This window comes from Musa acuminata, chromosome BXJ1-5 (assembly GCF_036884655.1).
Source record: "Musa acuminata AAA Group cultivar baxijiao chromosome BXJ1-5, Cavendish_Baxijiao_AAA, whole genome shotgun sequence".
NCBI lineage: Eukaryota > Viridiplantae > Streptophyta > Magnoliopsida > Zingiberales > Musaceae > Musa > Musa acuminata.
The window spans coordinates 5,795,140-5,821,442 of record NC_088331.1 but is presented as its reverse complement, the minus strand read 5'-3'; the positions used below and the strand labels follow the sequence as shown (position 1 = coordinate 5,821,442).

General features: G+C 37.2%; 3 protein-coding genes across 4 annotated transcripts; 1 reads left to right on the top strand and 2 right to left on the bottom strand.

The window, feature by feature from the left end:
* Positions 1 to 509: 509 nt before the first annotated feature.
* LOC135673328 (thylakoid lumenal 16.5 kDa protein, chloroplastic-like) lies at positions 510 to 2,854 on the bottom strand. Its single transcript, XM_065182201.1, has 4 exons — positions 2,449 to 2,854; positions 1,160 to 1,299; positions 985 to 1,057; positions 510 to 890 (listed from the first exon to the last, which is right to left on the bottom strand). The coding sequence occupies exons 1-4, from the start codon at positions 2,726 to 2,728 to the stop codon at positions 781 to 783; spliced, it is 603 nt and encodes a 200-aa protein (XP_065038273.1). The 5' UTR covers positions 2,729 to 2,854; the 3' UTR covers positions 510 to 780.
* A 286-nt stretch (positions 2,855 to 3,140) lies between these two features.
* LOC135673325 (potassium transporter 7-like) lies at positions 3,141 to 10,196 on the bottom strand. 2 transcript variants are annotated; one of them, XM_065182195.1, is made up of 9 exons: positions 9,938 to 10,196; positions 8,590 to 8,833; positions 8,275 to 8,517; positions 8,116 to 8,166; positions 6,523 to 6,783; positions 6,369 to 6,421; positions 5,262 to 5,376; positions 4,914 to 5,168; positions 3,141 to 4,542 (listed from the first exon to the last, which is right to left on the bottom strand). In XM_065182195.1, exons 1-9 carry the CDS (start codon positions 9,974 to 9,976, stop codon positions 3,458 to 3,460), a joined length of 2,346 nt encoding a protein of 781 aa, XP_065038267.1. In that variant the 5' UTR covers positions 9,977 to 10,196; the 3' UTR covers positions 3,141 to 3,457. The 2 variants fall into 2 exon arrangements, with proteins under 2 accessions (XP_065038267.1, XP_065038266.1); XM_065182194.1 differs by having other exon boundaries at positions 9,923 to 10,182.
* A 3,833-nt stretch (positions 10,197 to 14,029) lies between these two features.
* Positions 14,030 to 25,927, top strand: LOC103984226 (cysteine-tryptophan domain-containing zinc finger protein 7). The gene is made up of 11 exons (XM_009401684.3): positions 14,030 to 14,570; positions 15,342 to 15,414; positions 15,498 to 15,631; positions 15,858 to 16,220; positions 16,293 to 17,677; positions 17,796 to 18,256; positions 18,334 to 20,402; positions 20,491 to 20,642; positions 22,991 to 23,151; positions 24,172 to 24,332; positions 25,308 to 25,927. Exons 1-11 carry the CDS (start codon positions 14,421 to 14,423, stop codon positions 25,497 to 25,499), a joined length of 5,301 nt encoding a protein of 1,766 aa, XP_009399959.2. The 5' UTR covers positions 14,030 to 14,420; the 3' UTR covers positions 25,500 to 25,927.
* The last annotated feature ends 376 nt before the right edge of the window (positions 25,928 to 26,303 follow it).

Below are 26,303 nucleotides of genomic sequence, written 5' to 3'. Positions count from 1 at the left end.
AAGAAACACTATTATTTCTCTGATGAACACATGAAATGATATGACAAGGATTCATACATTAGACCTGAGATAAGGGACATGATCGAGTGTTGTTCCTAGGAATGTGAACGTAACATCAGACATCTAATAGAGATGCAGTCACTTACAAATTTTGCAAAAAAGTATTGGATGTCTCACAATTGTTGGGGTAAACATTTAGCTCAGTTTACTTTTTTGATTCTACATTGTATTCCCATACTGAAATTGCATGCGCAAATTTCTATTTTAGTGAAAAAAATATTATAGTGGGTAGTAGGAATCAGATCATAGAGTTGCTTCTTTAGGTCATGGCAAAAATTCCAATATAAATGTTCTCATAATTCCCTTAATATAGAAATTATATCATGATTGGAACTCAAAAACTTTCATTCATATATTTTGGTCAAGCTGTCATACATAGCTTATTGATGGTGTCGAAAGATTGTTCAGACCAAGATACTAAAAAGAACAGAAAAAACACAGGAAAAAAAGAAAGAAAGCCTAATAATTCACTTATCAAATGATTACTGTAATGCATGTTCGACACACTTAAATATGAACAACATAAACAGAATTGGAGAAATATATAACTAGACATTATCAAAAGAACAAACAATGGCTAAATATAACGTCAAATAGAATAATAGTCAGGTGGAGAACTCAGAGGATGAAGTGCAACTCAAAGTCTTCAGAAGCATGACAAACACAAGTTCGAGGAAGTTGGATGAAGCATCTCTTGCATTTTATGGTGAATTCGTTCGATTAGAGACCTTTCAACTGACCAACTAAGCCAGAAAATCCAATCCATTTCTCCAACGCGCTTGCCAATGATACAAAGGCCAATTTGGAATACTCGACGTCCTGATCACCTACTGCAAGAAGAGAGTACATAGAGGCTTGGTCAAATAGCAGATGAAGAAAGATATTTGGACAGGGTGAAGTTAGTATAAGGCTGCATTAACTGACCCGACGAAAACAAAGATGCCAAGGAAGAATTGAAATTGTCCACCTCAATTTTCTCTTCAGGGCTGGTGCTTAGCTGCCAAGCGGCCCAAACCAATAGAATGGTGAGATTAAAGCAAGCAGGATGTTCAAATAAAGACTCAGAATGCATAATACTGATTGCATCTCAAGTGACAACCTTAGCAAAAGCTGCATTTACATTTTGCACCCAGTCAGCATTAGTGCTTGGCCCCAGGAGAGAACTTGCTGCAGTAAGATCATTATTCTCGATAGCTTGGCCCACTTTGCTCAACTTGTAGATTAGTTCTTGCAGATAACCTGTAAATTGCAATGAACTTGTCAGCTAAAAGAATTAGCATTCACTCTTTCCTAGTACTTTATAATGGAAAATATATATTGCAAACTTTCCAAAGCACAACTCTCGAATCAGGTATCAAGAAAGCAGAGAAAATAAGTAGATGATTATGGATATTTTATGCATCATGTGCATCTTAGGAAATTCTTGAGCTAACCAAGAAAGAAAATATTACAGCGGACCATTCTAGATCTTTCTTCCATAATTTTTGGGATCTTTCTTTCATATTATTTTGTGTGCTTGATATCAATTTAATTCAATATAACCAACAGAAGATTTGACCAATACCCAGAAAGTATCCATGTCAAAATAAAGCTTTTCAAAGAGATTAATAGAGTGGAAAACAGACATATACCAGGTCAATAAAAAAAAGAAAAAATATGAATCGCTAATAAATAGAACCTAATCGAGTGAACTTAGGATGATCTAATTTATACAGAAGTTTACTAGATCAGCAGATCCTTAAGAAGCCCATTCTTGAACTGGGCATTTGTATCCAAACTGTGGAGAAAATTCATCTCCCCCTGGTAATGACTTTCCGCGGAGGTAATTACAACTTACATTGCCAAACAATGGCAAATACAGAAGTATGAAATGAATAATAGAGAACATCAATTTGACCTACCACTTAAAGATTAACTCACCTCTGTGGATCAATCATCATAAACAAGATTCATATGTATATGAGACAAGCTTCATGCTGTAACTGCATATGAAGCGCAATGGCCTTTTTGACCCCCATTGAACTAAATTACTAACCATTTTGCGCTTTTTGATACTAACCAATCTTTGTTTCCTTTGAAAAAGAAGTTAATCAATATCTTGACCAGTAATGACATTTCAAATAATGGTAGATCATTGCAACAACAAAAAAAAAACCCAAATTCGACAAACCAGACGTTCAAGATTGCAATGCAATTTCCAAAATTGTTGCATCTTTGAACTAGAATCATGAATGTGGTCGTACAGCCACCTAGAATTAACATACATCACACAAACCATTTCATCAGCGACAGTGGATCCAAACCAGCACAACAAAAATACCACATACGATTTAAGACGTCGCTAGATCCTCCGAAGAGGTTGAATTGGACATGGAGAAGAAAGCTCACCTTTTTCCTTGTCGGAGGAGATGATGACGCCCTGTCTCTCGAGCCTCTTCTTCCGGTCCTTCTTCACCCTCTCCAGGAGCTCCTCGTCGTCGTCCGCCTCCAAGATGGCGGCGGAGGCGGGCCTGGCGAGGGAGAGAGTGAGGGCGGCGAAGCAGGCGGCGAGGCCTTCCCGCCTCCCTAGAGTGACAGCCGCACCGGGCGCGGTTGACGCATTCTTGCATGGCAACGGCACGACACCCCTAGTTGCCGTAGTCGTTACAGCAGCAATCGTCGTGGCCATTGGCAGCGATCGTAATGGTGGAAGAAATGCTGATGCTGACTTCAGCTAGGGTTTGCTTCCCCTCCATCAAATTGGTGGCATTACGGGTGGAAGAGGTGAGCACTGCAATCTGCTCCTTATCCGAACCGGTGGCCACTCAATTGGAGCTCAAATTGGCCGGAGTTAAAATTATTATTATTATTATTATTGTTATTTCAGCCTATTTTACTCATAAGATCGTCACCATATATGTCAATTATATTTATAAAATAATTTTAAAATTTATCGAAAATTGTCAAATCGATTTTTTAACGATTGGATATGACAGGTTAAAAAATTTAGACAGCCTAAAAATCTAATTTCTATTTGTAAATATAAGACTACCAAACTAAATAGAGATTTCTCCATGTGAAATTTAAGACACAATCAGTCCTAAGAAAATCTCAAATATTTGAGCTGATTTATAATCTCAGTGAAGTCAAATAATTATCAAATCTGGTAGCTCTTTCTAGGATTAGTGATGCCACTACAAAAGACACCCACATGTATTGTGCTCTTATCTACTCCCATCACCTGTTCAAACAGAGTCATATAAAGCTTTATGTACAGGCAATGTTGAGCTATGGACCCATCAAACATCTAATACTTCTAACATTGCAGTGACCATTTGACCTTGGCATCTGCTACCACTGCAAACATACCTACCATGTCTCTCAGGTGCCATAAAAAACGTTTGGCAATAAGAACAGATTACACATAGTAGATCATCCCAACTTCGATGAGGCTGATGTGAGGTATGCTTAAAGCCACTGCAGGGCCCCTGCAATTCTTTCTTAGGAAAGAGTAGGCGACATTGATGATAAACTTCTTCATGAATGATGAAGTCTTCCTTGCCTTTATATAAGAGTGTCCCAATATGTAGGCAACTCCTGCTTGTTTAGCCTCCACCAGTGCCAGTAGCTCCTCCTTCACCTGAGGGTCGATGTACTCTGTTTCAGGCAGCTCGAAGTGGACACGGCGCCGGCGGCTCACACTCGGTGATTCTTGTTCGTATAGTGACTGCAAGCTTTGTAGTGTTTCTGATTTGCTGCTCCTGATCATGGTAGACTCACCTGCAAGCTGATCAGCATCCCTCATCACCAATGTTGTGCCAGTCGTATCAGAAGTTCGGATAACAGCCATTCTTCCTTCCGGCGATGTGTCATAACTCCCAGAGGATGCTTCCTCGGCTTCCATCTGAATGAACTTGGCAATGCTCAATGCCAGTAGGTTCTCAAAATTTTCATCTTTTTGTACATCTTTGTAGCCATATCTAACAATGCATCTGTACATTCTATAGGCTCTGGGACCAATCCGACCAATAAGGTATCGTTCATCTGGTGGAACAAATGGGACTGGAACTGACTTCACGCAAACAAAGACGAGAACTTGATGGAAAGCAGGGAGGTTGGTTATGAAATGGGAGAAGATAGCTGGTACTCCAGTAACCAATTCTGTGTAGATGAGTCCAATTCCAGGGACACGAACAATTCCGAGGCTGGGGCCAAGTGTAAGGATCCATTTCATTGAGACCTTGTTTTGCAAGTCAAAGAGATATTTCCTTCTTGTGCCATAGTGCCACACATACATGACGACCATGAAGACAAAGGAGAGAACCAAAGGTGCCCAACCTCCCTGGGGGACTTTCATAAGTGAAGAGGAGAGATAGACTGCCTCAATACTTCCAAAAAACAAAAGAAGCAACAGTGAGAAGATGATGTTCTTTTGCCACACAAGTACCATGACAAGAGCTATTAACCATGTCGTCACAAACATGACAGTCATGCACGCTATACCTGAAATCATAAAATCAGTAGACCTAATTAGCTTTAGTCATACCTCCAATCAAAACTTCACATGAATATAAGGCAGATAAATCTTAGAATCCCTGAATAAACAATTACTGCTAATGACAATATGGGGAACCATAGAGAGTATACACCACCTTGCCCTTACAAGCAAAGAAGTTGATTTTTAAAATTGAATCATGGGCGCTGGAGCAAGGTTCACCCCCGTTAATAAGTTAAAAGTAAAAAAAATGAACATGAGATGATGCAAAAGCATGAATACCATAAGTCTCAACAGAAAACAAATTTTGATATAATATGAAAAAAAAAAACTGTTTTTAACACTTTGTAATGCTTGGCGATGGGAATAGTTGGCTTACCATAAGCATTTCCGATAAGGGTTGTGTCACGGAATCCAATTGTCACAGCAAGACAAAGTACCATGAGGATCCAATTAATTTCAGGTATGTATATCCGGCCATAAATCCATCTTGATGTATGGACAACCTTGACACGTGGGAAGCAACCCAAAGCAAGACATTGTTTGACAATTGAGAATGTCGCTGAGATAACAGCTTGACTAGCAACTATAGCAGCAAGAGTGGACACCACAAAAACTGGCCAAAAAAAAGGTTCTGCAACAAAAAAGGAACAAAAAAAGAAGAGAGGAGGACCGGTCAAGCATGAATTCTATTGAGACAATGTTCTTGAGCTATACACTTACTTACGTGGTATAGATGCATAAAAGCTGGTAGATATGTTATTGAAGTTCTTAGAAAGAAATGCTGCCTGTCCCATATATTGTAGTACTAGACAAGGGTATATAACACCGACAAATGCCACCTGAACAATAGAAGAGTTTGCCAAAGGTTCATCATATCATGATACGAGTTCACCGTTTACAATTTAAATTAAAAGCCACAAATGAATGATTAGCTGCAATTTTTACAAGCACATAAAACACAAGACTCTGCTGGACATTTGTGTAATAAAACATGCACACACAAGTCTGTTAATTTCCAGATTGCAACTGCCCAAATATCCATCTATACATATAGAATTTGCCACTCAAAATAATCAAGATCAGAATTTCCCAACTTTTCCACATGCCAAAGTATGGGATAAATAACATGGAAATAATAGATAATTTGTTAAAACCTTAAAAATCAAGATGATCATCTTTGGATATTTCTCGAGTTAATTTGTGCAGTCAATCTTTAATGTGGAGTGGCAAGCTTAATGTTTCTGTAAGTTCTTTTTTTGTGAGGACTACAATTTGCAACATGAGCATCTACCAAGTTTGTTTCTGCACAGCCAAGAAGGTGCAGTTGCTTAAGTGATGTAATTCAAGAAGACCTAAAAAAGCCAAAATGAAATCAGAAGTTCGCAGGTGAGGAAAATAAAAATGATCTTACAGTTAGTCAGTGAACATAGCAACAGCCCTCTAAATGGTTATACTAACCAGACAGACAATGCAAAGAAATTCCCAACCAAATAAGTTCAGAGATTTTCCTGCTTTTATCATCTTCACTAATTCAAATCAATAGTATCCCATTTCTTGAAATCTAAAGTAATTATGACTCTTTAATATCTTTAAATTAATCTTCCTATTCACCAGGTGCAAGCTAAAAACCCAATTACATCAACTAATCTACAAAGTAAGATTGCCACAAATAAACTTAATCAATTTAAAAAATAAGAAGAGACAAAATTCAGTCAGTTCAGTTGCTAAATTATTGATGGAATTAATCTATAACTGCAACTCTTGTACTTGAATAAATATTATCTTTGAATACCTATCAAGACTCTGAAAAATGAATATATGTTTATCATACCCTTATAGATGCTTGAGTGAAGTGGCCAAGATCTGCAAACATAGCTTCAGTACCTGCAAACATGAAAACCTAGGTGTATGAATTATGATGCTATTATGGCAAAAGAATAGAAGCTTTGATGATCTAAGTGCTGAAGTTACACACTCTCATTTACCTGTGATAGAAAGGAGAACACCCCCCAGAGAAATCCAACCATCCTTGCCTGTTTGCTGGAAGAACTTAATGATGTAGAGTGGAGAAAGAGCATGATATATCTTGGGGTTCCAGTGAATGGTATTGTACAACCCGATTACACCAATGCACAAAAGCCAAATAACAACAATAGGTGCAAACATGAACGCTACCCTCTGAGTACCCCTATGCTGCAAGGAAAAAAGGCCAACTAGCACAAGGCAAGCAACCAGTACCACCTCACCTGTATAGAAGCTAATAATTATGAGACATTTAAAAAAAGACTAAAAATTGTAATTAAAATATTAAATAATTATCCTTAGGGGTCAAACTAAGGAGCTTTATTGACATTTGGAAAAGCAACTTTAAGAAAAGCTTGCTACCCTGATTAGTTCAATATAGAGTGTCTGCCATGGCTTTGACTGGTATATGATACTATACTTACCTCCAAAGAGCATCTCCTGAATGTTTTTAGAACGCTTGACCCATGAGGTTTGGTTTTTGACAGATTATCAGAGAACCAATTAGACCCACACTGTGTGGGCTATGGCCTTCATTGGTATACGAGTCATTACCCACCTTTAAAGAGCATCTTCTAAGTACTTTCAATGGGGTCCTTGTTGTGACAATCAATACTGTGACTTGCTCAGGATAATGCTAAAACATGCAAAGCCCTTGAGCAGTATGTATCAGAAATGAATTTTGTTCTCAATCAAGTACCATTATTTTGTGACCATTCTGACCTCCCAGTTAAAAAAAAAAAAAGAATTATTTTAGGAAGCAACTATAAATCCATCCATGATGCTTAATGTTATCAAACCTAATGCATATAAGTAATAAAGTTAGCATAGGATAACACTCAAAGACATGAAAACCACATGCCAAAAACATCTTTAGAAAGATGAGTAAAAGAATTTATTGAACTCATAAACCAGATTTTGAATATCAACTATAATTCTAGATACAAATTGTTTCAAAAACTTGAATTAGAAAGGTTACTCCAAAAGAGTGAACACGTATAATGTATGGGCCTAAGTCAGAAAACTACACAAAGTTCGACTATCATTAATCTATCGATGCCATTTTACTTTTTAGATGAATATAACACCAAAGATATTGAACCATAATTTTTTTCTAAGACAACACTACAAAATGAAGCATCTTGATGCACAATGCACATGTTAATCTCCTTATTATCCAACTATCAGATATTCTGGGTTGTCTACTACAAACATCTTCTGAGATGATTGAGACTATGTTCAACAAGCTGTTTCTGATCATCACTTAAGAATACAATTTCTTACAACTTGCTACTGAGGATCACTTAACAAACTGGTATAAGGACACTTCCTTCAAAATAGCATCCCCTATAACTCCAACAGTGTGCTAGATCTAAAAGTTGCACTCTGGATTATATACAATGATAAATTACGCTGGTTTGTGTTGGAATGTGATGAAAATTAAATGCCCAAATCTAGAATGGAAAGAAACCATTACTGGAAAGAGATTGTAAATGCAGAGTCAGCAAACTTTGTCAACGGTATGATGAAAAATTCTGTGAGCAACCAAAGCCTACCATCATGTAGTTCCTTGGCACGAACTTGTAACCCAGAAATAGATGATAAAACTGCAAAGTGATCAATAAAAGAAAAGTGTCATTGCTTATACAAAAGAGAAGTAACAGATAAAATTCATCATGTACTAACAATTAAAATAGACATTATAAACGATGTACCAGAAATTGCTGGTGTAAGGACACCATCACCTATCACCATGCAGGCACCAAACAGCACTATAAGAAGTAAACAAGTTCTCAGCTTTTTATGCCTCTCAAGAAATCTTTTCAGTGGAGAAGTAATCACACTTCGGGGGCCATTTCGGTAATAAGTGGAGAGCTCCTCATCAGCTGCTTGCTGATTAGGAAGCAAACTCAATTTGGCATGTCTGCAGAGTAGGGAGTACAAAGCAAATGTTCCACCTGCAAACAATTTCAAAACTTTTCAATACAGGTCCAAAGAAAAAGAAGGGAATAGAAATATTCCAGTCATACCTTCACCATTATCATCAGCGCTCAAGACAATGACAACATACTTCAGCAATGGGATCAGAGTTAATGTCCAGAATATCAAGGAAAACAGACCAAATACCGTCTGCTCATTTTGATATTTGTACATTTTCCCCGAAAATGAACTTTTGTAAACATAAAGAGGAGATGTACTCAGGTCACCATACACTACACCAAAACTTTGATATGCTAAAAGTAACAAGTTCTTATAGTAATTCTTCCAATGAACCTGCAAGATCAAGGAACAAAATGCAATGGTTTGAAAGAAGATAAATCGCAGACTATGAGACATCTGACCTACCCAGAGCTAGTAAGAACATGCAAATAAAAACTTGGGAGCTGATCAGTCCCATAATGACCAAATACTTGCCAACTTAAATAATAGCATTAAGTCAACAGCTTAAATGGGAAGTTTACAATTATTCAATGCATGTGTCTCACAAGCAACAGATAAAAGAGCAGAGCCAGTAATCTCTTGTTGCAGTGGTGGGTATATGAAAAAAGCTAAATATTCTTAACTAGAACATTATTTCTGCCAGAAAAAAATCAGAAATAAATATCCATATGTACATCGAGTTGTGGTTGGATGCTTGCTTATATAATACTTCACTCTAACACCTGAAGATTTCTGGGTTTTCTGCTCACCAAATGTTGAAGTTACTATATTTTTTTTCTTAAAAATAAAAATAAAAAAACCAAATTAAGGTCACAATCAAATTGGAATTTATTATCCAATTATTTCTCTGTCTTCTAGTATTTTCTATGCCTTCTCATCTATAATCGTACAAAGTCAGAAGCACATGCAAGTACATAACATGTCATGAACATTGAGACCAGCTTATAATTTATGATCTGCAAGGAGTTTATATTTGACAGATTTCTTACTGTTAAGCAACAAACAAGCGTACTAAAACTCTCCCTTTTTCAGAAACTGTAACCCTGAATCCAACCCCCAATCCAAACTGTTTCCCATTGCACAAAATTTAGAAAGCATCATCTTTATCACAGATCGTGACTAAAATTCTGGACAGTAGTGTCCTTGACAGTATACGACCTATATCTCAATCAATCCTCTAGGTCTTCACAATACCAGATCTTAACTATTTGCCAGCTGATCCAAATAAAACTACTGCATCTCGATTAGATAAGCTTCATTCCACAACTCGACATCCCATTCCCTCACCCAAACAAATATCGAAAGAAGAAGAAGAAGAAGAAGAAGAGGCGACATATGAGCATAAACAATAAGAACTAAAAAGCAACAAAATCGAAACAATCGCGTAAAAGATCAAAATGGACAGCAAAAACTAATCATGACCCCTCGGCTGCCCACCCGCTGGTCGTCGGACGTCGGCCCTCTCTCTCGATCCATCGCACCGCAACTGTTTCTCCTTCGATATCGAGATCAAACCGAACGAAGCGACATCTCCGATCCCAACTCAAACTCTCGAAGCGAATTCAAGGAAAAAGAGAACGAAAAGGGAGGCCAAAACGATGAAACTTCGAGGGGATTTGGGCGATCGGGGTGAGAACGGATCGGATCACCGCCACTAAAATAAGCGAAGCATCACCCCCACTATCGCGCCTGCAGTGCAAAGACGACGGCGAGGGGGAGTTGTATTATAAGCTTTAGGGGCCGTCGATGTCGTCATTGGTCAGGCAATTGGACGGATGAGATCTTCGTCAGTTTTGTGACGTTGGCAATCGTCTGTGCCGGTTGTTCGTATCCAAAACAAAACCTATCGTGACGTTAAAATTGCTGTAAATAATTCTTAATATTTTCCCTAATATTTATAAACCATACGAAATCTAATATATATATATATATATATATATATATATATATATATATATATATATATATATATATATATATATATATATATGAAGATGAACACGACGGAATGCATCAAGATTCGTGCAGATGTCCATGAAACGAAAAAGGACACTTGTTTTCTACTGAAAGTAAAGTATCAGCTGACGTGAGTAGGAAGACGAAGACTGCGCGTGCGCTCCTCGTTGTCAGTAATGGTGACAATGAGCATTTTTTATCTGTTGGAGTCATACAGAATGTTTCTGCAGTAGGTTTATTGCTCTCTCTCTCTCTCTCTCTCTCTCTCTCTCTACCCAAATCATTTGTATCACATTTAAAATATTATTTAATATACAATTCTGCTCTGATATCATCTTGATTTTTCGATCAATGTGATTGCATCTCAAAACTTATATATTTTTAATATAATTATATATATTTAATAAATATATTACATTAGTTAGAAAAAAAGGTTAATCGATCAATAATCATAAATATATTACATTAGTCAATTTTCAGTCGAAATCGAGTCAAATTGGATGTCAAATACATGGCATTTGATGTCACCATAATGTGAGGGAGAACATATTACGTGATCTCACATAAGCAGGGAACATTTTGCCTATTATTGGCTGCTGCTACTATGTGCGCCCATGCATCGATTGGAGGTTTGGGTGCGTCCAATTGCGTCGGAGCGTGCAGACGTCCACTTTCGTATGGGCACGGTGATCACTGCATTGATTCACGAAAGGTGCATCGGACGGCCAGGATCCCAAGAGTGGTCTACATCAAGAATAGTCCTTACTTACCAAACGCCAATGATAAGTACTGTCATTTGATTTGACCAAATGTTGACTTTCCTATATCAAATTGCACAGGCTAATTATATATTAACTTTTATACTTGAATCTTATTAACATCACGATTGCTGTAACAAAATAAATAATTCTATTCATCTTAATATTATCAATTATATTGACGAAAAATACAACATACCAAAAAGATAAAAAAAACAATTTCAATATTAATTTTATTTTAAATTATTTTTTTGATGATAAAATTATTAAAAATAAAAATTATATTAAAATTATATTTTTACCAATCACTTTTACCTTGATTCATGTTTTCCATCAATGTAATTGACGGTGTTAAAACAAACGAGATTATTTATTTTATTTTTAGAATTATAAAAATCTTAATATAATTTTTTTAATATAAAAATCATGTTCAAATGATAATATGTAATTAGTCCTAAGATATAAGAAAGCTATAAATTATATTTTTAAAATAATTTATTCTTTATTTTAAATCTTTATTGTTCATTTGATATGACCAAATCATGTATATATATAATTAGATAATTAAGATAAATTACAATCAAAACCCAGCATGCTACTATTTAAGCTAATTGCCATTCAGTGACGATATCAACTACATATCATCCAAACCTAACCATTTGCAAGTAGGCCATGGTTTGTATATGCCTCCAGTCAGCCACGTGTATATTTCATTATGTGATACATTGTATCAGCAAGTCAGCTACTTGTATGTTTCATCGTGTCAAGGGACCCACTCAATTTGTTTCTACTATCATAAAACAGGACCTACTGGTAGATGCTCCTAATAGAAAATTCATGCAGTTTCTGTTCTATCGTGCATTATGAGCTTGTCTGATCTTATCATGTTTGTCCTGTTGACAAGTCTTTTCAGTCCAATCAAAGATTAGTAATTCATTTCCTCCTCTAATTCATTACTAGAAGGATTAAATATTTATTTGGGTGACTGTACTTGGAGAGAGAGGTGTCTGCATGTCCTCCCTTATATTTTAATTGAACTGTGGTACTTGTTTCATGCTTTTGATTCTTTCCTTAATTTCTTTCATGTACCATCCTTAATAATTATGTTTACTACTTGCTGCCACTAATATCATTATTTTGAAAGATAATACTTGCCATAATCTTCTCTTAATATAAATACTATAATAAATATTTTTTTTAAGTATCAAATACTATAGCTGTTAATTTATTTTACTATTCTGAATTAGATGTAAAATCCTAAAGGTTAAAAAAACAAATAGAAATATTATTTATTTATGTGGAAATATAAAATAGTCCTTGAAAACCCTAATTAAATAGTTCATTATTTTTAATTGCTATATTTACATTTAAAAATATTAACAATTAAAATATTTGAATCTTGTATGAGAAGATGTAAATGATTTAGTTTTTGATAGTAATTATTTTTTGTTTGATTATTAGTAGTTTCATAAGAAGTCCGGAATGGGTGGCGCCGTTATACCTTTACTTGCGGTTGACAAACCACCGTACACCATCGCATCGGCGTTTCTCTTCCCTGTCTATCAGCCACGTGGACAACTCCTTACGTTTCAATGAAGTACAGGTCAGTAAAATTACCTGGTGTCTCCGCTGAACCCAGTGGATTGTTTCCGACACGCGGAGTTGTGTCGAGTCTACTCTGCACGGCGTCCCTGCCGACAGCCGAATTCCAACCAAACCACCGCCCAACCACAGAAATGTATTACGAAAAGACTTCCTTACCCCTAACAGCAAATGAATTCTTCATGTTGTCCGTTCGTTTTTAGGACGTAATGGTAATTTCACTGTTCATTCAGTGCGGTGGCATAATCCGCTGCTTTAGCTCATATACCGTCTTGGTGTGGCTGGCCTCTAATTCGTTGACACCTAAAAAACTATGGTGGCCACGGGGGTGACAGACAACGGAGGACTGCCACGCGACTCGCCGCCTAGGTCTCTTGCCGCGAAGCAGCAGGCCGCGCCCGCCAAACTGGACGGTCGCGAATCGTTAGGCCCACGCGTCACGCGTCACGCGACCAAGGGGCGGCGCGGCCTAATCACTCGGACCGCGGGAGGCCCGTAAATAGACCGAGCCATTCGGCAGTCTGTTTCGATTGCACCATACAGCCTGAATTATCACGTGGCGACTTATTTCTAAAGACTGTTCGGGTCCCACTGTGTGTCGAGAACACGCGTCTACAGAAGGCATGGCGGTAAATGAAGAAACGAGATTAGAATTTGACAGCCGTTAAAATCCTGCAGAAAAATTCACGTTTGCATATTAACCCTTTTAAGAACTATAAATGCACAAAAGCCCCTTTAATTAATTGCGCTTTGTCCTTTCGTAATTAAAATTTGACCTTATTATAAAAAGAATAAATCAGAGCACTAAATTGCTTTTGGTCATATTCATCATCACAAGCGTAATAATGTAGCTTACTAAATATGATGCAAAATGTCTCTTTATTTACTTCAATCGCTGTTACTATAGTTCTAATAGCTGTCATTGTATATTGGTTAAGTCAAATCTAGCAGTCGATACTCACCCTTACATATACCAAATCTAATCTTTTTTAAGTCGTATTAACATATATTTAAAGGAAAATACTTCAGATATAATGGTTAGAAATAAGAAAATAGTTATGAAGAGGGGTTTTTATGCAAAAACGCAAAGGATCATTCTGTCCCACGATTCGGTGTCTTCCGTTGTCACAAACGCCGTCTATCGAATTTTTTGATATTAATATAAGAAAGGCAATTATTATTATAGTTAATTAATTAATTATTTTCCTTCCTCTCTCTCTCTCTCTCTCTCTCTCTCTCCCTCTCCAGAGAAGAACACCTCTCTGAAAGAAAGACCAAGATCGGAAGGAACCCCACGCAGGCGTTCGTGGCGATCGCCGTTTCCGATCTAGCTTTCTGAAGTTTCGATCCACGTCTCTAATCCGGATCTCGGAGACCGCCCCGCCGTGGTACGCTAGGACGTGGATCGCCGGTGGATTCGGCAGCCGCCCTCGTTGGGGAGGGATTCTAGGGTTTGGACCCCGGAAGCGGGTGTCCCGAGCTTCCATAGGTGGTGGGAGGAAGGGGATTCGAGGGTTTCGGGTTCTCCTCTGTTGGATTTTGGTGTTAGGTGGGGAAGAGAGGGACGGAAGGAGAGAGGAGGAAGGGAGAGGGCGGGGGATTGGATGCTGTCGGTGGGACGAAGGGAGGATGGCAGACAGGGGTTAGGGTTCGGGGGAGGAGGGATGGACGAGGATAACGAGCTCGAGGAAGGCGAGGCGTGCTCCGGTCAGGAGGACGACCCCTCAATCGACCCCGATGCTCTCTCCTACATCGTAAGGCCTCCGAGTCGGTTTGAGTTCCAGTAGCTTCAATTTCCTTTTTTTAGTAGAATTTTTGGAGCTTTCATTATTTGAGATCGTATGCCATTGAGGGAACCTAACTCAAATTAGTATTAGACATGGGCATTTGTATGTTTTCGTTTATTTTAGTGTTATACTTCCCTTTTGGTGTTTGATTGAATATTTGATATTGTTGTTGATGTTCTTTTCTAGAACATAATTTGTAGAACAAATCAAATTAGGTAAAACTTCTTAAGATGGTCATATTTCAGTTAAGACAAAAGGCAATTCTGTTACTCTGAAACCACGATGCCTTCATTTTTAAAAGGTCTCATTTTGCTTCAAGGGGTGATGCAATTTTAAGTTCTTGAGATGGTCATATTTCAGTTAAGCCAAAAGACATTTGTTATACTCTGAAACCTGAAAGATCCTTTCTTTCAGTTTAAATAGTCTTGTGTTACTTTAAGGACCTGTGCAAGTTAAAGTTCTTGCAAGCTTGTTAGCTTGCGTTGCCAGCATCATGGCATCACTGGAATTTCACAGTGGGTTCTCTCTGGAAGTCCTAATATGGCTCTTGTTGTCTTATGCATGGAAATTACAGGGCTGGATGGTACCTGTCTTTCTTGTCATGGGATTTTAGTAACGTCCACAATCTTTGGAACAATGAAAAGATTTTTGAAGCAAGCATAATGTCCTAGCACACACTGGCACTTATAGCTGAGATTTGATATGGTCATTAATTGTGTTGGAATTTCTTTTTTCCAGGATGAAAAAATCCAGGATGTATTGGGACATTTTCAGAAAGACTTCGAAGCTGGGGTCTCTGCAGAGAACTTGGGTAAGGCAGAATAGTAGTCTGCAACAGGATATTGGTCATGCAAATCATGGTACTGATGGTGTGAGAGTTCAACTCATTAACAGGTGCAAAATTTGGAGGATATGGTTCGTTCTTACCTACTCATCAGCGTTCTCCTTCCATTTTATGTCAACCTAGAAGTCCACAAAAATTGCCAAATCAAAATGTCACCAGATCTCCCTACAAATCAACAGTCGAGGTACATTCTTTAATTTAGGCTATGTTGGTTGTCATATTCCAAATCTCAGCATGAAAATTTGGACAATTGGTTCTCATGCTTTCATCATTGATACACCCACATGCACAGCTTGTTCTGATTGAGATAAAAGAAAATTACACTGGAATTGCTACCACGTGTCCCAAATAACTACATTTCACAGCAGTTTAGCAGAGGACTTTTCTGATGTATTACCTTATATGTACAGGTCACGAATCAGGACAATTCAGTTACAATGAGTTCACCTTTTCCCAGAAATAACACTGTTGCAGTGTCACTACTGGACAACTCATATAAAACAGACAGTTGTGTGAATAAGCCAAATGTTCAGGAGCCTAGTTCAGAGTGTTCTTCATTTAATAAAACAACCAATGGCACTGACCACAAAACACTGAAGGTTCGCATCAAAATGGTTGATAATAACTTGGCTAGAAATAATGCTGCCATCTATAGTGGGTTAGGCCTAGATTATTCTCCATCTTCATCGTTTGAGGACAGTCCTGATGGGAACGAAGGGGTTTTTCCTGGATTCAGGGATCTGCCTGATGAATCTCCTGGGACCATCATCCAGGTAAGCTGCTATTGATCTCTAGTCATCTTTATGCTGAATCTTTGCTAATTCCTGTATAAATTAATCAAGCAGGTTATGACATGTTTTGCGGTTCCTGGTGGCTTTTTGCTTTCACCTCTTCAAGATAATCTATTTCACTTGACCGAAAAGGATATCTCCTATATCAAACAAAGCAAAAGACATAAGTCCTACAAGGGATTGCCTGAAACAACTATAGACTTTGCAGACTCTACTACACATTCTAGAGAAGTAAAAGGTCAAATGAAACAAACAAAGGCAAGGGGGCTGAAAGGGAGACCAAGTGAAATTAAGGATTCAGAAGGCAAAGATAATATTACCTTCGGTAAGGAAATTGAAAGTGAAACCCACTCTGGACGAGAGCCCACTTCTAGTTCCTTTAATATGCCAGCATCCTCCATCTCAAAGAATGCAATCAAAGAAGCAAGACCAATAGTTGGGAATGCAGTAAAGATTGACAATAAACTGTTGGATCAACCAAGTGAAATGAAGAAGACCTCATTGAAGGACCAATCATCTTTTACTGGTTCTGTGAAGGAATTATTTGAAAGTACACCAAATAATGACATTGACAATTCAGGAAATGAAGTCATGAATTCAAGAGGGCAATTGACTGCAAAAGTTAGCATGTCAAAGAAAGCACTTGAAGAAAGAAATAAGGATTATCTAAAGGATAAGAAGTCTGATTTACAGAGAGAACGGAGAAGCAATATTGAGAAAGATTTGGATATTACAGATACCCACTCAAGTGGACACAAGAGGAGCAATGAGCAAGTATCTGTACCTACTGATCGCTTTAAACCAGGTTCTTCACCATCCAGGGAGAGGATATTGCAACAAAAGGAACAAAGGTCTGACAGGAAAAAGAAACTGAAGGTAAGTCATACCAATTCCGAACCATTTGGGGAAATTCTGAAGGATAATGTAAGTGGTAATGTAATTGCAACGACAAAAGAAAAGAAGAAAGCTTCCCATTCAAAAGCAGACAATGCTCAGAAGAAGTCCAAGGTTTTAAAACCACGTAAAGATTTGAGTGGGTCTAGCTTCAGTGAATCCCATGGAAATGTCATCTGGGATGTCAAAGCTGAAGAATTTGAAAATGGAGTTGGTTTACTGAATCGTTCAAAGGGTAAGCAGAAGGCTGTGAAGTGTAAGCATGAGAAGAAGCCCATTGTGTCTACCCAAGCATCAAAGGAAATGTCTGGTTGTAATAAGGTTGAAGATACTCCAATTTCAGGAGCATTTGTTATTGAACCTATACTTGCACCTTTGGCATGCAATGCCCCAGTTACAGATGCAACTGTTGCCCCTCAACCTCCTGTTGTTATTGAGGAACACTGGGTATGCTGTGATATATGCCAAAAATGGCGTCTCTTACCATGTGGGACCAATCCTGGTCATCTTCCCACAAAATGGCAATGCAAATTGCTCAATTGGTTGTAAGTTTCTCTTCATAGATGAATGCAAAATGGTTCCTTTTTCACTTAGTCTCCTTTGCTTTGCACCTCTTTACGTTTTCATAGTTTATTTAATAGTTTATGATTATATACTATGTAGGCCAGGGATGAATCGATGCGATGTCAGTGAGGAAGAGACAACAAATGCTCTACATGCATTATACCTTGCCCCTGCCCCAGAAAATGGTGCTAGCTTAGAGGGCCGTGATGTTGCTGCTCCTAGTGCATCTTTGACTAGTGGAGTGCGTCTTGGTCAAAATCTTGAACTTCATGTGCAAAATGTGCCTATTACTGAGAAGAAAAAAAGTGCATTAAAGGATGCTTCAAGTATACCAACTCATTCAACTCCTACTCAGATCCCAAACTTTGTGAAAAAGGATGAGCAGGCCTTTGTTAAATCTAGAAGTTCAAATGACACAAACCTGTATCTTCATTCTGAAATAGACTCATCAAGCAAAGGTGGCCTTGGTAACACAAGCAGACTAACTGATTTCGGTGTGGAAAAACATAAGCCAAAGCAAAAGGATAAGCATAAAAATCGTAGGGGCAATTCAGATGGAGGTACCATTTTACTTGCCATCCTTTTTTAGTTTATATGAACAAACTCTGTTCCCATTTATATTTCTTTTGTCTTTCAGGTGATCATAGCGGAAAAAACAAGAAACATTCAAAATCAGAAAACCAGAGAGGCATCGATCAAGATGATCTTAGAACTTCTAAGAAAGCTGGGAAGGAAAGCTTGCAATATACCAATAAAAGTTGTACCAGCGATAATGTAACTGCAAAGGCTTTTGAGGTAACTGACGTTGGTGGTTATTCGACTAAAGTAATCACAAATGATCATACCAGATGGGACAATAATCCCTTTTTGAAAGACTCAAAATGTGACACTAAAAGCAATTCCTCTGCACCATTTAAGAAGTCAAGGGATGAGGTTCAATCTATCACAAATTGTGAGAGTAAGGACCATGTCAGTGCTTCAGATGTAGAGAAGTATAGTAATCTGGATGTTTCTGTTAAGAAGAGGAAAATGAAGGAGTGGCAAGAGAGTCAGCAGAATCAGGAGGGACTTGTGAGTAGGCAACATGTGGGAGAAAATGGGGTTATTGTTAAAGGAGCTCTTGGTGAAAATGAACCTGTTAAGGATAGGAATTTTGAGTTATTGCTGTCTGAAAGAAAGAGATCCAAGACAAGTAAGCTGAATAGTAAGATGGATAAGAATTATACCATGACCAAAATGTCTTTGCATGCTAGTGGAGAGCATATACCTGATGGAATGGATGAGGCCCTTTATGTTGTGGAAAAAGAGCATCGGTTCAGTCAGAGCCAGGAGAATGCAGCATCCCTGAGGGAGCTAGACTTTGATTCCTTGAAGAGGGATATTGCCTATGCACAACCACCTGTAGCAGCTAATTCAAGTTCTTCAATGGTTTCAGGTTCCCACAAAAGTAGATCCAATCTTCGGGAAACAAAGGGTTCTCCAGTCGAGTCTGTTTCTTCATCACCTTTGAGAATATTGGGTATTCAAAAACCTTCATGCAAAAGGACCTCAGAGCAAAAAGATTATGCAATTAATCCTGATTCCTCTCTGTTGGAGAGCCCCAAAAGGTGTTCAGATGGTGAAGTTGATGGTGGAAATGGTCATTCTGGTAAGTTCAGAAAACAAATTTCTATTCAACAACAATCTTTTGAGAGTCATAGAGTGGCAGGTTCTGGAACTCTTGATTCTTTGGGAGAGACATTTGACTATTTAGAAAAGGAAAAGATCCAGTTATCTGTTGGCAAATCTGAAGAAAGGTTGCATGTGAAAAATGGTGCTTCTGATGATTTCTCACCTACTGAGCTTGGAGAGCAACATCCATATAAATATGATATCCAAGACCTGGGTAAAGTGAATAAAGATCACCTAGTGAATGAGTCTAGTCAGCGGAAGTCTAGTAAGAGTTCTTTAAGTTCTAAAGGGAAACATAGAGGTAGCAAATCTGATTTAGGTAAGAATAAGCTTAGGGTTTCTGGTCCTTATACTGTGAACAAAGACTTTCACTCTACAAATAATGGCAGCAGCTGCAGATTTGAGGCCACTTCGGGTTATTGTGAGGATGGAAAAGATGATTTTGATGAGAAGGATGAGAAGGATTGCTTGGGGAAGAAAGAACCTACTTCAAGGTGGATGACAAGTAGGCAATATAATAGCACTAATTTTACAGTGCAAGATAATGTGGATTCTAATGCTCCCATCATGCATTCTAGTCAGCAAAAGGACATAGAATCAAAAGTTCCCGTCTGTGGAAGTAGACACATTAAACCAGAATTTCAAGTGAAACCTTCTTTCCACAATGAAAAAGAATTGGACCACAATCATTTGGATAAGATTGATTTTCCAGAACCGCCTTCTGGACTAGGAAAGTCACAATTGAAACTGACTGCTGGCTGTAAACAAGATACTCAGTATCGGATTCCTCATATGGTCTCTTCTCCTCTCAAGGCAAGCAGATTGGATGTTGGGATAGTTGATGCAGTGAATGCTGATGCATCAAAAGTGGTCAAACATCATAGGCAGCCAGAAATCCACCATAGATCACACCAAACTAATATGAGACATGCAACTCCTAATGGTCCTGACACATCCAGTCCATTAAGAAAGGAACATTATTCTGCTGTTATGAAAGAAGCAAGAGACCTAAAACACTCAGCAAATCGGTTAAAGGTTAACATCACACTTTCATGTATCACTCTTTCCATCTTTCAATACAATTGTATAAATTCGTTGCCTACTTCAATGGATTGTCTTGCAGAGTGAAGGACTAGAACTCGAAAGCACTGGTCTGTACTTTGAGGCAGCTTTGAAGTTTCTGCATGTTGCTGCTCTCATGGAACCTGTCAATCTTGATAGTGTTAAACAAGCAGAAGCTGCACAAATGTACTTTGAAACAGCAAAACTCTGCGAGTAAGTCAATCATTACGATGATTTATTGGTAGGTTGTCTTTTGTTTTAATTGAATATATAAAGCTGTTTATAATATCAACAAGAGAAGTTTTCTATCATCTGTTAGTGCTATTAGTTTCGGCTATTTTGGGACCCTTGCTAGCCTTAGAAGATTGACGACCTCCTGTTCAGGTTGGCATCCTAATGGTTGATTCAATTTTTTTGTTGCCAATGGATAATTGATCAGTAGTCTGATTAAATCCTTAATACTGTTGATTTATTCTTGTGGACTCCTTTGAAAAGCACACTCTAGCTTATGGTTTAAAATCTCAGGTATTGGACCTGTATTGGTCACTGGATCGTTCAGTATGGGTCTGGTTCATACTGGTCTACTGAGACGTGGTTTGTTGGTGCTTTCTGTGGTACCATGAAAAAAGAGGGGGTGGATGGGGAAGATTTGAGCCGGCAATGGTGAGAGGCAGATTACAAGCGGGAAAAAAACAGTTTGAACCAAACCTTGGGAAGGTTGGTCCATGTGCCTGTTCATTATTGGACTGGTAAATATGGCTTGGTATTTGACCAGATGGGTGGTATTTTTAACCAGCTAACAGTGAGTTTAAAGAAATGTAAACAGCCAAGCTCATCCTTATTAGTCTCTACTCTTATAAGAACCTGGGTAGTTTTAGCAGATTGAGGGCTAGCATCATAATGTTCAATTCCTTTTTCTGTTTCTTCAATGGGTAACTTATCAGCTGTATGATTAAAGCCTTAATACAATCGATTTATACTCGTGGACTCTTTGAGAGGCATACTTCAGCTAACAGTGAGTTTAAAGGCAATATATGTTTAAACAGCCCAAAATCATCTAATTTTCTTGTAGTCAATGTTGTAGGACCATATATTTGTAGCTAGGACACTTATATGGGTGTTTGTACCAAGTTTTTGTTCATTGCATGCATCAACCAAAACAATACTTGATTTCAAACTCATACCATTGACATGACTAACGATGAAGAGACACTTAAATTGACATAAATGGTAACTTTTTTTATTGAAGATTTAAGAGAGGGAGTTTTTTTTTTTGTATGCAGTTGTGAATTTTCATCTAATTTATGACTAATAAAAGAAACAGTAACATCTTGGCTAAGCATTACCTATATGGTTTGCCCAGATAAAGGACTCAAGGGTATCATTTTGACATGTTGGTGTTAATAATTATTGTAACTTGTTTATGAGCAATGCATACAAAAGGCCACCAACAATGCAGTTCTGCTAGTAAATTATCTAGAATAGCATGTGCATTTTGATTATGTTAATTTTTAGAAAGATCATCTTTTTAGAGTCTATGTTACCATTTTTCAAAATAGCAACCTATGTTCTTGTACGACAACCATCTGTTATGAAAAATGGATGCATGCTATCTTGCATTTCCATTATTTTCTTGGTTTTTTTCTTCGATTTTGGATATGAATGTTGTTGGAACCTATTTTTCTTATAAACAAGGATTTTTTTAAAAAAATCCATTGTAGACCCATATTATTTTTGAAAGCTGTTATCAGGATAAAAATTCCATGCAATTTGAACAAATTGCTTAAACATTAGCAGTATAAAAAAAAATGTAATGCCATTTTGTGTATTATTTCTGATGATTGACATTGTGTTAAAACATATTTTGAGAGCTTATCATGTCAATAATAATAAATTGAACTTTGCAAAATTTTTGGAGATAAGCTTTAGGCATGATGTTCAATTATCTTTCTGTACAAGCTAAAGGGTTGGACAAAATCTTTTATCTTTTCAATGTTCTAAGGACCAATTATATCATGCAGGTGGTTAAATACAATGTAGCATATATGTCGTATGTGGGTGCATATGTGGTCAGATAAATGATTCATCTAAATAATTAAACTCTGTAATCAAGTTCAAAAAAATTTTGCTCAAAAAAATAATAGATAAATATAAAAACAAATTTAAATCTTATAAAATGATATTTAATTTTTTTTGGGAAGTTATTTAAGTGTTATTTTCTGAGGAGCATGTGAAGGTAATGTGATTTACAGTACTAAATATTATAGTTGTTGAAAATAATATCAGAGAAGGGATTATAAAGCATATACGTGATTACATATGCCTCATAGGTACATAAAGTTGTACATCAGCTGCACAGACATTTGTGGTTGTACATGCCACCACACATGACGTGAAGCCAAGATTGTGGTTGCACTGCATACTGAGACCGTATAGGTCCTATGTGATATGGCCATATGACTACATACACGGATTTGCCTGCATAGGCTGCCTAATAAAGCATCAAATTTGTTTCAAAACTTTATGATAAAATTCTCATGGTGTATTCTTGTTTTTGACAGATTTGTGGCCCATGAGTATGAGAAGGTCAAGGACACGGCTGCTGCAGCTCTAGCATATAAGTGTGTTGAGGTGGCTCATCTGAAGTCTGCTTACTGTAAAAATCCTAATGCAAGCAAAGACCGTCATGAATTGCAAGCAGCTTTGCAGTTTCTTCCTCCAGGTTGTTGAAATGTGTAGCATTTTTACGAGTTCTTTAAAGATCCTAACTAGAATAGCTTTTAGACATTAGGTTAATCTATGTGACAGCTCTTAGAATGCTTCTTCTAAGGTTCTTAAAGAAATTTTTGCCTGCTTATTTTTTTTCTGCCATGTCTAAATTGGGTTATTAATCATTGCTGGCTACTTATGGTGGTTGAGATGAATGGGATGGAAATATCTATGCCTCTAAGTAGTATATTTCGTAGGATTTTTTTGAGAATAGAAGCAACAAACAATGTATTTAGTCATTTGCCTGTCAGTGTCTGCACCAGAAGAAGGTCACTTCTAGTCTCTGGCAATTAATTTTTAACAAACCTTTAAACTGTTTATGAAGTTCATCTTATATGTATTTTATCCAATGAAAGATAAATGAAGTGGCACAAACATGTTTAAAAGAGGCTAGTAGGTGTACCAGTCGAATCAGGTGATGTTGGTACAAACATTTTGGACAACTCCTAGTTTGACTGGTGTTACTGATCGCACAAGAAGTCAAGAATGGGAAAAGTTCCATACAGCTGATACTGAACAATTGGGAATTATGGCTCATTATTGCGTTTAATAAAGATCATAGTTCACATTTTTCCTATTGATTTGACAATTAAAAAATTTATATTAGTATTCAGATGACTGTAGATCTGGTTTTGCTGGTTAAGTATAACACACATGTAAAATCTGTAATAAAAAAATATATATATTCCTTTTGAGCGTGCTTGTCATTAAAAGGTTTGGACCTTTTGAAAGGGGTATATTCTGTCCATGATTTCATCAGTTTTTATTTTTTCTTGCTTAATTATAGTTTAACCATCAAAGATACATTTTAAATGAAAATGTTTGTTGCACTAAGCATAGGGCTTTTTTTTTTTTTTGCAAAATTGACGGCACTCGAATATTTCTTTCTTCATATTACATGCTCATGTTTCCATTTGCTCCTTTGGTTAGTTGCAGACTGCCTTGAATTTGACTATTTTCTTTGCATTTTTAGGAGAATCACCATCATCTTCTGCTTCAGATGTTGATAATTTAAACAATCAGATTATATTAGGAAAAAATGCTTCAACCAAGGCTGTTAGTTCTCCTCAAGTTGCCGGCAACCATGTTATAGCTGCACGCCACCATCATCAAGTTATGCGGTTGCTCCATTATGTAAGTACATTAGACTATTATGAAGTTTTGGTTTTATGTAAGTGCATTAGGCTATTATGATGTTTTGGCGACTATAGTTTTAAGAAATGATCACGTGGCACTTCTCAAGATTTTGTTATCACGTAGAAGAAGCATTCAGCCTTAGAAGCATTCTAGGGTTATCAAAATTGATGGCACTTCTAGTCACATGGCAGGTTAATCTTGCAGAAGTAAAGTCCTCTTACTAACAGGATGAGCTCATTATCTAGATAGACCTAAATGACTGCAACAAGATTGTAAGCATGCCATATCTCATTGCATCATGTAAAACCTTGTTGTCTTGTAATGAGATTCTGCTTTGCTAAATCATGTGCATATTCAGGTTTGACTTTACTTCTGCAAAAGGAAGCATCTTGGCATATTATAACTCTATTCTATGAATCCAGCTTGCCAAAGTGGTATGGAAACAACATTAGTGTTGACTGAAACTTTGATATGCCTATTCTGATGAATGAGAAAAAGAAGGTTAACAGCAGAATAAGATGATAAAAAGAAAACGTGAAACGAGGTTTATAGTTATACTCTTCTATCGAAGAAACACAATGTTTGACTACTTAATGTGACTGCTCCAGTTTTTTCTTAATAGGGTTTTATCAGGCGCTACTCACTATCTTAGAAACTACTATCATTTTAAGAGTTGCAAAGCCTCTCTCACAAAGCCAATTAAATTTTGAATAATGTAACATAGAGTTGAAGGACCAAATTCAATTAATTAATCCACATCCACTCAGACCAATTTAGCTGCAAAATGATGATCCTATGATTGCCTTTAATTGTGACTAATGGCCCAAATGCTGATTATTGTTTTCTTTTCCAAACATTCCAAACATATTGTTTTTTCTTCTTAAAAATTGTTGATGATAGCACCTGGATTGTAATTGGTTATGTTTTCTTTTCTGTGAGTATTAAGATTTTTCTGATGGTGCTTGATTGCAGACAAATTATCTAAATTGCGCATTTGAAGCGACTAGGAAAGCACATATTTGCCTTGCAGCTACTGTTGACAGCTTTGGAAAGGACAGAGTGGATTGCCTGTCTTCTGTAAGAAAGGCTCTTAATTTCAACTTTCATAACGTCGATGGGTTATTGCGACATGTACGACTTTCACTGGATTCTATTGGCCGTTAAAACCTTGAGATAAAGGAAGAACACTTCTGTGAATAGAAACTGTCAATATCTTCTCATCTGTTGCAGTCTCGGCTTTCCAGAAATGCTGGGGTGGAAATTAGTGCGTGGTTGCATTTCAACTTCTCTGATAGAATGGATTTCTTCCTGAAGAGAATTCTAGGCTTTTTAAAGGAAAATGTATATAGAAAGATCGGCTTTGCAAATTTTGTATAGTGTTTTTTGCAGCCGTTGTTTTAGAGATTGACAAAGGCATAGGTTATTGTTAAACAGCATTAACAATGTGAGACACGAATTGGTTCTCTTACTAATCTGTCTCAAACAACGTGCTACACAAAACGTGAAGGTGTATTTGTGACTCCAGATATGAATTTGAGTTCTCTGTTCGAAGTTCCATGGTTGAATAAATTGGCATGTTATGGTTTACCTTATCTTCAAGGCTTTTTCCACTGTTTGCTTCAAGATATTTGGGAACTTGTCTGGAACTGTTACATACTTGAAATGTTTCTGCTAAGCACAGTTGGGTATGAAGTGCCAAATATCTCCTTTTTCAAATTGTTATGAAGCGCACCACATTTGACAGTACCTATCATGGTATGTGGTGTCCTTGTATATTTGGCCACACTTGCTCTTAGCTGCTACTTGTTTCTTTTTTCTTTTTAATTTATTTACTTGAAGTTGTTTATAATTCTGGTATTTACTTTTCTTATACTTTTGTAGGTTCTTTTGATTGTGAATGAGGCAGAACAATACTGAGTTGTATGAAGACATCTAGTTTGTAGGTTATCTGACATGAAGCTTTTGCTA